The 16,150-nt window shown below is 43.7% G+C and overlaps 1 protein-coding gene across 1 annotated transcript in view; it reads left to right on the top strand.

Moving 5' to 3' along the window:
• Positions 1-7,165: 7,165 nt before the first annotated feature.
• Positions 7,166-16,150, top strand: part of SERPINB11 (serpin family B member 11) — a 74,454-nt gene continuing 65,469 nt past the window's right edge. The window contains exon 1 of the mRNA XM_058691866.1: positions 7,166-7,388. Coding sequence (XP_058547849.1) covers positions 7,340-7,388 — 49 coding nt within the window. The 5' untranslated portion in view covers positions 7,166-7,339. The remainder of the gene's footprint in view (positions 7,389-16,150) is intronic.

Genomic DNA, 16,150 nt, shown 5'->3' with positions numbered 1-16,150 from the left:
TTATTTTTAACAGCTCTATTGAACTGTAATTTACCTACTATAAAATCCACGCTTTGGAAATTTATGGTTCAATGATTTTTGGTTGATTTCTATAGTTGTGCATCTGTTACCACAATCCAGATTTGGAATATATCCATCATCCTACAATGTTTCCCTGATGCTTGTTTCCATCCCCAATCCCAGGCAACTATTGATTTGTTTTCTGTATTTGTAAAATTTTCTTTGATATTTCATATAAATGAAATTGTTAAATATGTAGGTTTTTGTTTTGCATCTGACTTCTTAGCATAAGATTTTCAAGGTTCCTCCAAGTTACAGCATAAATCAATACTTCATTCTTTTTATGGCTGAGTAATATTCTGTTACATGGATATTTCAGATTTTGTTTATCCATTCATCAACTGATGAACATTTATATTGTTTCTGCTTTTTGGCTATTGTGAATAGCTCAGCTATGAACATTTTGTATACAAGTTTTGTGTGGACACATATTTCCATTTCTCTTGGGTACATACCTAGAAATGGGATTAGTGCCTTTGTGTTTGTCATTTTGAGGAACTGCCAAATTGTTTTCCAGAGGGGCTGCAACCATTTTACAATCTCATAGCAATGTAGGAGGGTACCATTTCTACTCCTCTTCGCCAATACTTGTTACAGCCGCTCTTTTTGATTTTAGCTGTCCTGGTGATTGTGAAGCAGTATCTGACAGTTTTATGGCGTCTTTTGAAGTGCAGAGTCTAATGTAGCAATATTATCTTTGAAGGATAATGTTTTTGGTGTATCTAGGAAACTCTTTCCCTAATCCAAGTTTACAAAGATTTTCTCCTGTTTTCTTCTAGAAGTTTTACAGTTTTAACTCTTCCATTTAAATCCATGGTCCATTTCTGCATGTGTGTGTGTGTCTGTGTCGTGAGGTAAGGTCTAGGTTATGATTTTTTTTGTATACAGATGTATCATTATCCACAGCATCATTTATCAAAAAGACAATTCTTTCTTCACTGAATTGTCTGGGTACCTTTATTGAAATCAATTAGCCATAAATATAAGGTTTTATTTCTGGTGTCTCAATTTTGTTCTGTTGATTTATATGCTTACTGATATGACCATCCTGCATTGTCTTGATTACTATAACTTTGTAGTAAATTTTGAAATCAGTGAGTGTAATTACTTTGTTCTTTTTCAGAATTCTTTTTGGTTAGACTAGGTCTTGTGCATTTTCATGTAAAATTGAGAATCAGTTTGTCAATTTATTTAAAAAGCCTACTGGAATTTTGATAGGAATGGCATTAAATCTATGGACCAATTTGTTCAATACTGAATTTTCTAATCCATGAATATCAAATGTCTCTCCGTTTACTTAGTAATTTCATTTCTTTCAGCAATATTTTATAGATTTAAGTGTACAAATCCTTTTTTCATTGAATTTATTTTGACAATTTTTGATGCTATGGTGAATGGGATCATTTTAATTTGGATATCAAGTCATTAGGTTGTATACCTTAAATATGTACACATTTATTACACATAAAATAAGAATAAAAAGAAGCATGAAATAAGATGTTTAAAGAAATTTAAAAAGGAATTTAAAAGGAGTGTTAATGGGTATTTTGTTGAGTGATTTTTTTTCTTTTTGAATGTTTATTTATTTTTGAGCGAGCGAGCGAGCGAGCGAGAGAGCGGGTGAGGGGCAGAGAGAAAGAGAGGGAGACATAGAATCCGAAGCAGGCTCCAGGCTCTGTGCTATGAGCACAGAGCCTGATGTGGGGCTTGAACCCACGAACCATGAGATTATGACCTGAGTCGAAGTCAGACACTTAACCGACTGAGCCACCCAGGCGCCCCTAAACTGAAGTTTATTTAAAAAGGCAAGGAAGCAAGGGAGGAGGTGATTCATCTGAGTTATGAGTAATAAGGCTTTAGAAAGTACAGTGGCTCAAAATGCAGGTCGGGATCTTAACTGGTGCTTGTCCACCAGCCTCAGTGATAGAGCCTCCTCACTCCACATATCCGTGACCAAGCGTCCAGGATCTCTTTTTTTGGTTTCACAAATGTCCTCAATGGAGCTGGGCATGTCTATAAGTGGATGGCCTTGGGACAAAAAGCCAAGTGACCCAGTTGAGCAACATCCTATTTGGCAAACAGCAGAGGAGCTGTTGGTGAAGTCCTTTCTGGTGCCAATCTGGGTGAGGTTGCTAACCATTAGTACGAAGTAACCACAGTACTAAAGGCCCTTGAAAGGTGACATGTTCTGGGCTTAGCCAATCATTGTTAACTTATCTTCCAGCCACAGTAATCTGTGTAAAGGGTGGGAATGTGGTCTGGGACTTCACATAAAGATGGGAGGAGAGAAGCTCTCTTGAGGGTTACTAGCTGGAAGATAATCTAGGTATTAGCTGAAGTCAAACACTAGTCTTCTCATGACATAGGAAGCTTTCCTTTATATAGTAGAAGATGAGATCAATACTGAAAACAAGTGATCTGAAAAAAGGAGACATCTATCATGTATCTACCTGCCTACCTACCTATTTACCTACCCACTTACCTATCCACTACCTACCTGTCATGTATCTATGGAGAGAGAACTTGATACACTGTTTTCACCACTCTACCAAAAAAGCAAAACAAAACAAAAAACCCCTGAGTTTTGTTACTCGGTGCCTGAAGAATCCTGAAGAATATATAGCCCCCTTAGACAAAAGCTTGAAAGATAGCAGGGAAGTTGGGACCCACGTTTTTGGGGATGCCTGAACTCCTAGTTGTTTTGAGGGATTGATTAAAAATATTTTCATCTGCTGCAGATATTGGGAGTGCCAATGGCACAGCCGATATGCTGTAAGAGAAGAGAAATTTCTCAAGAAGAGAAAACTCTCAGAGTTTAATCTTAAAAAAGATTCCACTTAATTGTTTTGCAAGTCAATCTTTTGTTTCTTGTTCTCAGAATGAATTGGATAATTCACATCTGCTTGAAAATAGATAGGTTGGCTAAGATCTCACTGGAAATATAATCGCAGTAGATCAAACTCTATGCATAGGAACGTGTTTACAGGGCACCTGGGTGGCTCAGTTGGCTAAGTGCCGACTTCAGCTCAGGTCAAGATCTCTCAGTTCTGGGTTCAAGCCCTGCATTGGGCTTCTGTGCTGACAGCTCAAGCCTGGAGCCTGCTTTGGATTCTGTGTCTCCCTCTTTCTGTCCCTCCCCTGCTCATGCTCTGTCTCTCTGTCTCACTCTCTCTTTCAAAAATAAATAAACATTAAAAAAGAAAGACTGTGTTTACAAATAAACACAAGCTCATCAGAATGAGCTCGGAGCTCTATGCACAGGGAAAAAGATACGTGAGATGACTGGGGTTTCAAATATTCTCTTATGCAAGGCATTTCAGGACACTGTCATTTGGGCTTTAATGGTGGTGGACTGCATTCGCACTACTAGTATCTGGGTCAAATGTAAACTACTGCGTATGTTACATTCTTTGGAAGCGACCTGCTTTTCAGGGAAGAGCAGAATGGGTGAAGGAGTGGGTTGATGTTGTGGATGTGTGAACTATGGGGAATCAAATGGGAAGATGCTTCTGAATGAAGACTCAGGAGTCCGATTACCCGAATTTGATTCCCGCCTCCGGCACTGACTGACTGTGCGACTTCCAGGAAGCCATGTAACCTTTTCTATTGCAATTTCCTCATCTGTAACATCGGGAGATAACTCAATAAGATAATGCCCTGTCTGGTCATCGCAGAGGTTAAATAAGACTATTTCTACACAGTACTTAAGAAAATGCCTGGCACTTAAATGGTCAATAAATGTAAGCTGCTGCTTCCTCCTCCTCCTGTTTCTCTTTCTCTTCCTTTTCCTCTTCTCTCCCTCCTCCTCCTGCTTCCTTGTTATTGTTCCTCATTGCTCCTCAATGCTCTATGCTGCTACTGTTCATAGTCATCGAATACAGTGATTCTATCAGTTTGTGTTCCAGGAGGCACAAGATGGCACATTCCATTTACTTCGGATTTTTGAAGACACTGTTTTCTACACAAACCTTTTATTTGGAATAGTTTTAGATTTAAAAAGTTGCGAAGATGGTACGGTGAGTTTCCATAAACTCCTTGCCCTAATGTTATCATCTCACATCACTAGGGCATGTTTGTCAAATCGAAGAAATCAATGTTGGTACATCGGTCACTGTGGCAGGCAGCATTCTACGATTCCACCTTGTGTCCTAGTCAATCCAATACTAATGTAGGTGTTGCTGTGAAGGGAATTTGCAGAAGCAACTGAGAATCCAAATCAGTTCACTTTAGGGAAGGGAAATTACCAGGGTGGGCCTGGTCTAATCCCATGAACCTGTAGGATCTTGGTCTAGAGCTCAGAGACGGATGTCAGAGGCAAAGCCCGAGGGATTTGATAGAAGCAAAATTCTCTTGCTAACTTTGAACATGGAGGATGCTATGTGGCGAGGCCCTGAGAGTCTTCAGATGTTTACGGTGACCCTTAACTCACAGACGGTAAGTAAGTGGGAAACTCAGTCTTGTAAGTGCAACAGATAAATTTGACCAACGACCCAGCTGAAGTGTATTCTTCCTCAGAGCCTCTAGAAAGGAGCACAGCCTGGCTGATACTCTGATTCCAGCTTTGTAAGTCCCTGGGGGTAGTCCCTTTGTAGTCCCTAAATGGGATTTGGTCCCATTGTGCCAGGACTTCTGATCCATAGAGCTGTGTGGGAATATTTTTGGTACTTGATTATGAAGTAATAGAAAATTAACATAATTACTATTGGGTAAACTCCAGGCTTTACCTGGATGTTACCATTAATTTTTTCATTAACGTCCATTAGGTGTTCTAGAATCTAGTACAGAAAATAACAACACGTTTCGTTGTCATATCTCCACAGTCTCCTCTGATCTGTGACAATTTACCAACCTTTTCTTGTTTTTCATGACCTCGGCAGTTTTGAGGGGCACTGGTTTGGTATTTTGTATTTGGGGCTTGCCTGACTTGTTTCCTCATGGTTAGACTGGGGTTCTGGGATTTCTGAAAGAATATCACAGAGGTGAAGTGCCTTCTCATTACATCATATGAGAAAGAACCTGACATGTACGTGACATCACTGGGGATGTTAACCTTGATCTCCTCCTTCAGGTAGAGCCTGTCAGGTTTCTACACTATAAAGTTGCTATTTTTCCCCTTTTGTACTCTATACTCTTTGAAAGCAAGTCACTAAGTTCCATTTATCCTACTGGCGGTGGAGGGATTAAGCTCTATCTTCTGGGGGGGAGAGTATCTACTTATGTTATTTGGGATTTTTCCATAGGAAGGTTCAGAAGAGACTTAAAAAAATTAACAGTTAATTGGCTTGACAGAGATGCAATTTACATAAAATAATTCACCTACTTGAAATGTAGAAGGTGAATCTTTGTAAATGTATGTATCCATGAAAACACCACAACCAAGATGCAGAATATTTCCATTATCCCTGCAAGTTTCTCTTCTTTTGCTTCCCGGTCAACCGCCAGCCCAGCAACTGCTGATCTGCCTTCAATCACGTCAGGGTAGATTTGTCATTTCTAGGGTTTCATTCGAGTGGATTCAGATAGGATATCCTCTTTTGTGCCCCCTTCTTTTTGCTCAGCGTTGTGTTTTTGAGATTCATCAACGTTGCTGAGGTGTGGGTAGTTTGTTACTCTTTACTGACAAACACTACTCTGTTGTCTGGAGAAACCACATCTTGTTTACCCACTTACCCACTGATGGGCTTTTGTGTTGCTCCTGGCATTTGGCCACCATGCATAACACTACTATGCACATTTGTGCGCGTGAGTCTTTATGCAGACGTATGTTTTCATTTAGACATCTAGGAGTGAAATTGCCGTATCATATGATATGTTTAAATTTCTAAGAAATGTTCTCCATGTTCCACTCCTACCAGGAGCATATGGGCAGCCCAGTCGCTCCGCAGTCTCACCCGTGGTTGGTGTGGCCGGTCTTCTCCATCGCACACATTCTAATGGGTGTGCAGGTGTTCTCTCACTGTGGTTCTCTTCCTTGGTAAAGTGTCCAAAGCGTTTGCCTATTTCTATTACATTGTCTTGCCATTGTCGATTTCTAATTGCTCTTAATATATTCTGAATACAAATTCCACGTCAAATATATGGATTGCTTTTCTAACTGTCTTCTTTCATTCCCCCCCCCCCCCCACCCCCCCGCCGTCTGCCCAGGATCCAGTTTATTCTGCCTTGGGGAGAGTGGTGGGTACCACCCTGTGCCAGAAGAGGGAGGGCCTGAGGGTCAGTTAAGGCCGGTGGCAGGATATGGCGCTAAGCCCCTGGAATGTGGTGAGGCCAGGCTGGGGCCCCAGAGGTGGCTGTGGGAGGATGACACAGATGCCCCTGCTGCCAGAGCGGAAGGCACTGGCTGGGGCTGGGCTGGGGCTCCAGGGCTATGGACCCAAGCCACACAGGCACCCCAGGAAGCGGGGCACAGGGTCATGTGACACGGAACGTGACACAGAGGCACACAGCTCAAGAGTAAGCACACGGACAAGTGGGCAAAGATTCACAGGCCAGAGGGGCACCCAGCCATGGCCGAACACGTGGATAAAATGGCGGTGTCATACCAGACCACAAGGGACACATGGCACAACAGGACATGTGGACTCGATGGCCACAGAGGGCTGACCTAGGCCATGGAGTGCAAAGGACAGGGTAAGGGGGCCTTTGGGCTCGACTGCACAGCAATCATGGTAAGAGGGCGGCAGGGGCTGGGCTGGAGGTGCCTGGGGGTTAGCACCCCGCGCAGCCCCTCTGGGGCTCAGTCTGTCTTTGACACTTACCTAAGCTGCTTCCACCTCATCACAGACGACCAACAGGATGGCCACGTCCAGGCTGGCCCTGCCCAGGCGGGGGTCACAGCCCCGGCAGAGCGCCTTGAGCCGCTCACCGCTCACAGTCTGCAGGCGCGCTCGCACGCGGTTGAAGCTGCGCGTCCCCACGTCCCGCATCCGGGTCTCGATGACGCAGGGACGTGTTCACGCGAGAGCTGGGAGCGCCCGGTGACCCCGGGTTCCGGGCCTCCTTAAGTTGACCTTTCCACACCAGCTGCGGGGGGGTGGGTCTTGACCGAGAAGCGGGTGGCCCGGTGAGGCCCTGGCTCGTCCCCTTCAGCCCTTGTTTGCGCACGGTCTCCGTGACCCCCGTGGAAGCATCCTCTGGAGTCGGGGTTGGGGCACCTCTGGTCGTGGGTGAACTTCACGGTGAACGCCTCCGGGAGGCGCCAGACCACTTGGGCCTCAGCCACACAGCAGGCGGCGCGTGCTGTGTGGTTGCTAAGGGACAGAGGGTCCTAGCCCGCCGGATGGAGGCCTGGGGCGAGACCGTCGCCGCACGCAGTCCCCAAAGCCCAGGTAGGCCACTGCGGGCCCTCGTGAAGCTGCGGCTGCCTCTTCACGCGCCGGGTGGTGGGGAAGGTGATGCAGGACGCTAAGGACACCCGGGATCCGGGCCCCGGAGACCCCCGCCCGGCCTCCCGGCCCGCTGTGGCAGGACGCCAGTGCCTGGGGGACCCCGCGCCCCATGCCCGGGGTTCCTGCTGGGCGCCAGAGAGGGGGCGCCCCCCCGCAGTGGGATGGGTTACATTTTGATGAAGTCCCTGGCGCCCCCGCAGTGGGATGGGTTACATTTTGATGAAGTCCAATTCGTCGCTTTTTTTCTTCTATGAGTTCTGGATTTTCTTTCTCGTTTTGGTCTTATTTAAGAAATCTTTGCCAAAAAAAGAGGTTAGAGTGGGAGAGAGCCAAAGCATAAGAGACTCTTAAAAACTGAGAACAAACTGAGGGTTGATGGGGGTGGGAGGGAGGGGAGGGTGGGTGATGGGTATTGAGGAGGGCACCTTTTGGGATGAGCACTGGGTGTTGTATGGAAACCAATTTGACAATAAATTTCATAAATTGAAGAAAAAAAAAGAAGAAAAAAATAAACATGTCGAGCAAGAATTAGGTTAAAAAAAAAAAAGAAGAAATCTTTGCCTATCTCAAATTTGCTAAGACCATCTTCTGTGTTTTATTTATTTTTTTCCCTAGAACTTTTATACTAATAGCTTTTACACTGAGGTGTATGATTTATCTTGAGTACGTTTTTGTTAAGTAAGGGTTAGGGCGCATTGGTTTTCATGTGAATTTTCGGTTGTTACAGCATCATTTGTTGAAAAGACTCTTCTTACCCCAATAATTACTTACCTTGGAAACTTTGTGACATATGTATGTGTGGGTCAGTTTCTGGTTCCTCTGTTTTATTTTTCTTGTAATTTTTTTTTTAAGCGTTCATTTTTGAGAGACAGAGAGACAGCATGAGTGGGGGAGGGAGAGAGAGTGAGACAGAATGGGAAGCAGGCTCCAGGCTCTGAGCTGTCATCACAGAGTCGGATGCAGGGCTGGAACTTACGAACCAGGAGATCATGACCTGAGCCACCCAGGCACCCCCTCTGTTCTTTTATTTATTTATTATTTTTTTTAAGTTTATTTTTACTTATTTTGAGAGAGACAGAGTGAGTGGGGAGGGACAGAGAAAGAGGGAGGGAGAGGATCCCAGGCAGGCTCTGCACTGTCCGTGCAGAGCCCAGCGTGGGGTTCAAACCCGTGAAATGGTGAGATCATGACCTGAGTCCAGGCTTAACCGACTTGAGCCACCCGGGCACCCCTGGTTCCATCAGATGTCAGGACCGTCCCATCCTTGTCCTGAGGTTTAATCTGTCTAATAATAATAATGTAGCCACTCAAACTTTCCTATGACTGGCATTGGCATGGTGTATTTTTTCTATCCCTTCATTTAACCTAGATGTGTCCTTGTATTTAAAGGTTTTATTTTTATTTTTTTAAACTATCATATAATGGGATGCTGTGGTTATCTTCTGGAGGTAGAATGGACCCCCCTCCAAAAAATTGCTTGGGCATTGAGACTGATGATGCCAGGCATGCACGAAGAAGGTATGAAGAGATTCAGTACTCAAATACTGAGGTTCCGGGTTTCGGTGCCAGGAAGGCTTTACTGTGGTTAGGAGTTGGCCCTGGGTAAGAGCTCCTTAACCTGGTTGTCAGGACTTGCTTGGTGCCCTGCACTTCCTGCAGGTGCCGAGGGAGGGAGCTCTAGGGCTTTCTTACCAGCGAGCCCAGCTGTGGGTCCCAGGGAGAGAGCCATGGGACTTGAATGCCCTCAGCAGTCAAATATCAAACTTGGAGCTGGACTGTGTTCCATTGGGTGTTGCTTTTTCTGGCGGTCTGACAGTTTCTGTCCTTGAAATAGAACGTTTAGATCATTATGTTTGATGTAACTACGCTTGCGTTTGGGTTTAAATCTTCCACATTGCCATGTTTTCTGCTTGTTTCATTTGTTGTTTCCTTTTTCTTTTTTTCTTGACATCTTTCTGATTGAGAATTTTCAGTATTACATTTTTTAAAGTGTTTGATAAGCTAGTTTTTTCAAGAATGTTTTTCTAATGTTTATTTTTATTTTTGAGAGAGAGACACACAGAGACAGAGTGACAGAGAGACAGAGCGTGTGTGGGGCAGGGGCAGAGAGAGAGGGAGACACAGAATCAGAAGCAGGCTCCAGGTTCTGAGCTGTCAACACAGAACTTGACCTCATGAACTGTGACCTGGGCTGAAGCCGGACGCTTGACCAACTGAGCCACCCAGGTGCCCTGATAAGCTAGTTTTCATTTTATTTTTTAAGAGCTTATTTATTTTGAGAGAGAGGGAGTGACAGAGCACGTGCACGGGCAGGGGAGGGGCAGAGAGAGAGAGAGAATCCCAAGCAGGCTCCACACTGTTAGCACACAGCCTGACACGGGGCTCAAACCCACCAACCTTGAGATCATGAGCTGAGCTGAAACTAAGAGTCGGTGCACAACTGACTGAACCACCCAGGGGCCCCTTTAGTATTATATTTATCTCCAATATTGATTTATTAGTGGTTGGTTTAGATCTTCTACACTTTGCATATTTAACCCTTCACCGACCATCTTCAGGAAATACACCACTTAATTGTTAATGTGCGAACTTTCAAAGAGTGTGCTTCCATTTTATGCTCTCCTCCGTTTTGCTCTTCTAGTGACAGATTTTATTTCTGTTTCTTATAAACCTTGAAATAGATTGCTGTTGTTTTTGCTTTAAGCCATCAATTATCTTTTGAAAATGAGCAAAAATGTCTTTTATAATTACTCACAGTTTACCATTTTGGTCAATCTTTAGTACTTTCTGTGGATCCGAGTTTCTATTGGTATGATTTTCTTTACCGTTTAATGAAATTTTGTGGGTGAAATCAAGCGGCTCTTTGGCTAGAGGTATGGAGGTGATTGGACTCCTAAGGCACATATGATGGACCCATGGGGACGTAAAATTGGACTTTTCTTGCCTTGCTTGAGACTCCAGATTCACGGATAGAGCCATGAAATGGCAAGCAAACAAAATTTTTAAACCTCTGGTTTTCAATAGTATAGCGATCAGCCACACACGGCTACATTACATTTAAATTAAAGTAAAAAAAATCAGTTCCCGTATTCGTTATTTATTGGGTGCATAAAAAATTACACCAAAATGTGCGAGTTGAAAGCAGTAAATATTTCTGATCTGATTTTTCCTGTGGGTTAGGAATCTTGGTAGAGCTTAGCATCAGAAGCTGTATAAGAAAACAGAACGTCCTTTCTTTAAAGTTAAAATTATCACACACATTTTCTTTTAGTGTCCCATGGCAGGATTCTGGTGGGACGAAGCATAGTCTTTGTAACTGTGGAAAGTGTTGGGGAAATAGAACTAAACACTAAAGTGTTCTTCCAACCTAGCGATTCTCTTGACAAAGGTGGTGGAAAAAGAAAACACTTTTATTATTGAAGAACCTTAAACCAGAATGTGACGCGTATCACAGGCCATTCACTAAGAGAGTATAAAGGCAGAGGGCAACCACAGCCTGTTATATAGCCAAGCAGATGTAACTCATAACATACATATTCTGAAACAATAAACCCTAACTATTCCTCAAGTAAGAGGACTTGATAGCACCATGTGTCACAAACAGTTCATCCTAGATTCATCTGGGAATTGAGGTGACCATCTGTGTGAGCTACTTGGCTTTATCCAGAGGAAAAACAGACTTCTATTTTCAGGGTCGGAGGCAGTTTTTGAAACCTGGCCCTCTGACTTAGGTGCCTACCCTTCTAGAAAACTGGGAGATGGGGGTGCTGGCTCCCATGAAGTTGACATTTCCAAGAGGTGGTTCACGGGTCCTTGAGAAAAGGCTTTCCTCAAGCCATGAAGCTGACAGAAGGCTCAATCTTCAAAAGGGGGTATAGACATTTCAAAGAGGAGAAAGTGCTTAGAATTACACATTTTCTAGAGTAAATGATGAGAAAAAGGAGAGGAGGGGAATCTCTTGTATTCGACAGGAAGAATTAAGCCTCTTATTTTTAATTTATTTTTAAAAGTTTTTTTTAACGTTTATTTTTGAGAGACAGGGAGAGAGCGAGAGAGAGCAAGCACAAGCAGGGGGAGGGGCAGAGAGAGAGGGAGACACAGGATCTGAAGCAGGCTCCAGGCTCTGAGCTGTCAGCACAGAGCCCTAGGCAGGGCTCGAACTCATGAACCGCGAGATCATGACCTGAGCCGAAGTTGGACACTTAAGCAACGGAGCCACCCAGGTGCCCCTATTTTTATTTTTTTTTTTTAATTTTTTTAATGTTTATTTATTTTTTGAGAGAGACAGAGACAGAATGCAAGTGGGTTAGGGGCAGAGAGAGAGCGAGACACAGAATCTGAAGCAGGCTCCAGGCTCTGGGCTGTCAGCAGAGCCGGATGCGGGGCTCGAACTCATGAGCCATGAGATCATGACCTGAGCCGAAGTCAGACACTCAACCAACTGAGCCACCCAGGCGCCCCAAGGTGCCCCTATTTTTAATTTGTATTTGCCCTTAACGTTGTTGGCATTGACCTTGTGTTTTTGCATTTACTATTAGGGCAGTTAGTCGCAGCCTACTTACCACAGCTGTCCTATCTCACTCCAAAATTTATGTAAGACAATGCGGTCGTAAATATACTTTCAAGTCTCTGTCTCTTTGAGCTCATTACATTGTTTTCTTTATCATCGTGTTTACTGTCTTGAACTGATAGTGCCAGATTTTTGGAAATAGTATCCAGCAAGCCCACTTATTAGAGTTACAGAGTGTAGAAAATAGCGACTCCTCGTAGACAGTAGGATAATTGCCGAGTTTTCTGTTTTATTTCGTATGATCATGCCTTGTTAAACCAAATCACGGTCATCTTGCTTTTAGCCACCGTATTAGAATATAAGGTGCCGTTTCCTCAGTTCTAAAGTGTTATTGGATTCCAGGTGGAGCAGCAGTTCTCTCCCAGGTTGCTTTATGTCTCTGCATCAGAGTTTGGAAAAGTGTTCCAGGACCCCAATATGTGTATTAAGCCCATCAAGGGTGTTTATGAGGTCTGGCTCACTGAGCTCACACAGACTAATCCCCTGGTTTTTAAAACTACTCACGTACGATTCTCTATTTGTGATGGCATTCTGCATCTGCAAACAGACGGTATCTCATTGCCACATTGGAAGCCTGTCACTGCGGGATGTGTCGGCGGAATGACCGGTTCTCAGCGGTGTCAGCGTGCGTTGCCTTCCAGGTCGTTGATGTGCCACTCTTGGAGTGGGCGTAAACATCACCTCCCAGGCGGAAATGCGGACGGTGCTCCGTTGTGTGCAGGTTATCTTCACTTCCCTTTGGTCTGACCGCTCAAAAAACATACTAAAAACGCAAGCTATTGTTTTTCTTAAAATGAGTGTTAGATAAAAAATACAGGTCAAAGAGTCCTTCTTAGGGAGAAAGCAATTACATTAGTAGTCTCAAGTGAAATATGAATCATCTTAGGCAATCTTCTGGGTTGTGCGTGTTGCCGGTTTCCACCCATTTGGGTAGACAGTGATGAGACACAGAAACAATAGCAGTCTTAAATGTTAAGATTCTAGAAGGCCGGGGCCCGGCCTTGGGTTTCTGTGCTCTGGGACATCCCTGTCCTCTGGGCAATCACACACGCATAGCCACTTGGGAGGGAGAACCCTCAGGGAAGTTCTGGGCTGTTCTGTCTATTGTAAAATGTCTTCCTGAATTTATGAGTTTGCCTTTTCTTTATGGGATTCTTAAGTTTTTTGGATATTTAGTTTTCTGATTGCCCACCAGCTATTTTCTGACTGGTCTTAGGTACTTACCTGTAATATATCGCATTCATACTCCTCGTCTAGGTCCAGACCTTGAACTCTGCCTTGATCACTAACATTGGGACGTTTTCCCAAATTTTGGCCTGCTTGTGTTTTGAATCCAGTTCCCATATTCTGGCCTTCAGGACGCTTGGCTTATTTTGGTCACCTATTATATATGGGAACCCACTGCCTGATTCAGCATGGCACACTGTAGGGACAGAATAATTGTTAGTCGAATGGCCTACACTACAGTGCACACAGTGAGGCAGATAACACATTTTCCAGATGTTTATTATGTCTTTTATAGTAGAAATACAAATGAGTTCTTATAGGACAAATGATAGGCTCCTGAGTGGTTTATGGGGAAAGACTCAGTCATTCGTTAATTTGTCACATTGTCACTGACCACCTGTGTGTGCTTCAGGTATACAGCATAAATAATTTGGGCAGACTCCCTGTTCTGAGGGAGTCGGTAGGATTGTCCATTGAGGGTTGTCCCCAGAGGACGATATCATCTCATAAGGGAAGAAGGTATGTATCCTTCCATTTATAAACAGAAATAGTTTGTGAAGCTCGGCTTTCATCTTTGACTATTGTGAAAATTGTGTCAAAAACTGACATAAAAATAGCTTGAAATGCCAAATGTTATCCCATGACATTTAACAGAAAATTATCTGGAAATGAATTTTCTCATTAAACTCCCTCAAGTCTCATATTACAATTTAAATATGGTCATTTTTAACACCTTGATGACCAGTGAAGGCAACTTGGTAGATCACAGATCACAGAATTTCATTTTTTAATTTGCAGTTTCATGATGCTTACATATGACAGGGACACTGGCGTATCATTAAATATGGTTAAATGTATATGTACACATTGAGCATTGGCCCGGAGTTGGTAAGAGGAGGTTGCTCTTAAAAACAAATTTAATTAAGAAGTCTTTTCCACCCAAGTCCTTCCAGAAACAATAGTAATTATGTGTGTTTTGTGCAATTCTCTTCCTCATCCTTCTCAGCTCACTTTATTGAGTCATAATTTACATGAAAGAAAACGCATGCCCTGTAAGTGTGCACATCAGTGCCTTTCGAAAATATAAACTCCTGTGTAACCACCAGCCAATCAACTTGTAGAGCGTTCGTCCCACCAGAAGTTTCCCTTGGACTCTCTTACCATCAGTATCCTCCCCAGCTCCAGCCCCAGGAAACTGCCAGTCAGCTTTTGGTCACCGCAGGCTCGGCTTCGTAGATGTGGAAACACACATTACGTGTTCTCTCCGTCCCGCTGCTTTTGCTCAGCACAGCGTGTGGGAGGTTCATCCCGCGCAGGAGTCGGTACTTTTCTTCCTGTCTGTCACCGAGTCCTATTATTCCATTGTTTGTCCATTCCCCTGCTCACGCATATTTGAGTTATTTCTGGCTTTTGGCCCTGCGAATAAAGTTGCTCTGGACATTTGGGTGTAGTCCTTTCATGGATACAGGTTTTCAGTTCTCTTAGGTAAATATCGGGGGGGGGGGCGGGGGGGGGCTGCTAGGTCATATGTTAGGTACCTGTTTACTTTTTATAAGAATTGGCCACACTGATTTCCAAAGGGGTCGCACCTTTCTGTGTCCCCCTCCAGTAGCGTATGGGCGTTCTTGCTCCGTATTCTCTCCAACATTGATATGGCCAGCTTTTAGAACTAAAATTAGAGTTTGGACCCCTGTAATGGGTGCGAGGTATACTCTGTGGGGGCAGAAGCTCGAGAGCACGTAACTATCCATTCCTTATACAACTTTTCACTGAGGCATTTCTTTATTTATCAATACGGAGTCAGTATATCCTGTGTTAGGCAACGAATTATAATGTATTACCTTAAAAATAAAGACACGAGATTTGAATTTTCCATCCATTTCCCTACGCAGGGCCCCAGTGCAGGCAGCAGTCGCTGGTTGCTTCTCTGACTGGCCTAGAATGCAGGCAAAAGTTTTCAGTTCTCACAACTAGGTATCATTCGTGCCCTCTACCGCATATGATTCCGATGCCTATGAGCCTTTGTCTTGCGTGCTTTTGTAAAGTTTCTTTTGAACCCCAAATAAAATAACAAGCAGTTGAAAGTTGTGGTCTAAAGGCATTCCAACAATCAAGTCTTCGAACCCCCCAGAATGCTATACCAGTTTCGCCTTCATTGAATCATTAGAAATGAGTGAAGACTGAATTTAGAAGACTGAGCGTTGACACTCTGAATTTACTTCTTACCGAAAACTTTCTTTTAAAATACTATTCAGGATCCCAGGTCTTGGGCCAACCTTCTGATCCTTTTACATTTGTCACCAACTCATTCCTCTCATTTCTTTTCTTCAGCCTTGTCAGGTAGCCCAGAGCCTCTCTGTGCATCCAGACAGCCGCGGGCCACCTTGCCTTCCTTTCCCAGCCTGTTCACCGCGTGGTCGCTCAGTTCTTGTGGCCGAGTCTTATCCTTACGTGCCGAAATATTTACTTGCTCTGCTGTGTTCTTGGGCTGCTGAATTCTGCCGGAGAAAATTTAGACCTTTCTCAAATCCTCCAGAATTCACGTTTTATGAAATCAGCGGGGATTCAGTACTGACTGAGAAGGATTTGGAATGAACACAGTCCTTTTAAGCAAAGCTGTGTCCTAGAAACTAAAACTTGTCAATACCTGATCTTTGTATGTTGATGTACTTCAGAGGCAGTTCTAGGCCCTCCTTTCTCATCACGTTACATTCTCTCCCTAGGATCTCATTCTTGCCTTTAGCTGCCCTTTTTTTTTTTTTTTTTTTTAACCAAGTTTTAGAGTTCCTGAATAAATACGGAAAAACTTTTATGTTGAACATGACAAATTTAGAGCTTCAGATCATATCCTGCACCGGCTTTCTGGACTCATGTATTCCAGTGCTTACTGGACAAGTCCATTGAG

This window comes from Neofelis nebulosa, chromosome 11 (assembly GCF_028018385.1).
Source record: "Neofelis nebulosa isolate mNeoNeb1 chromosome 11, mNeoNeb1.pri, whole genome shotgun sequence".
In the NCBI taxonomy this organism is placed as follows: Eukaryota; Metazoa; Chordata; class Mammalia; order Carnivora; family Felidae; genus Neofelis; species Neofelis nebulosa.
Note: the sequence above shows the minus strand (reverse complement) of the source record. Positions and strands in the feature narration are given on the sequence as shown.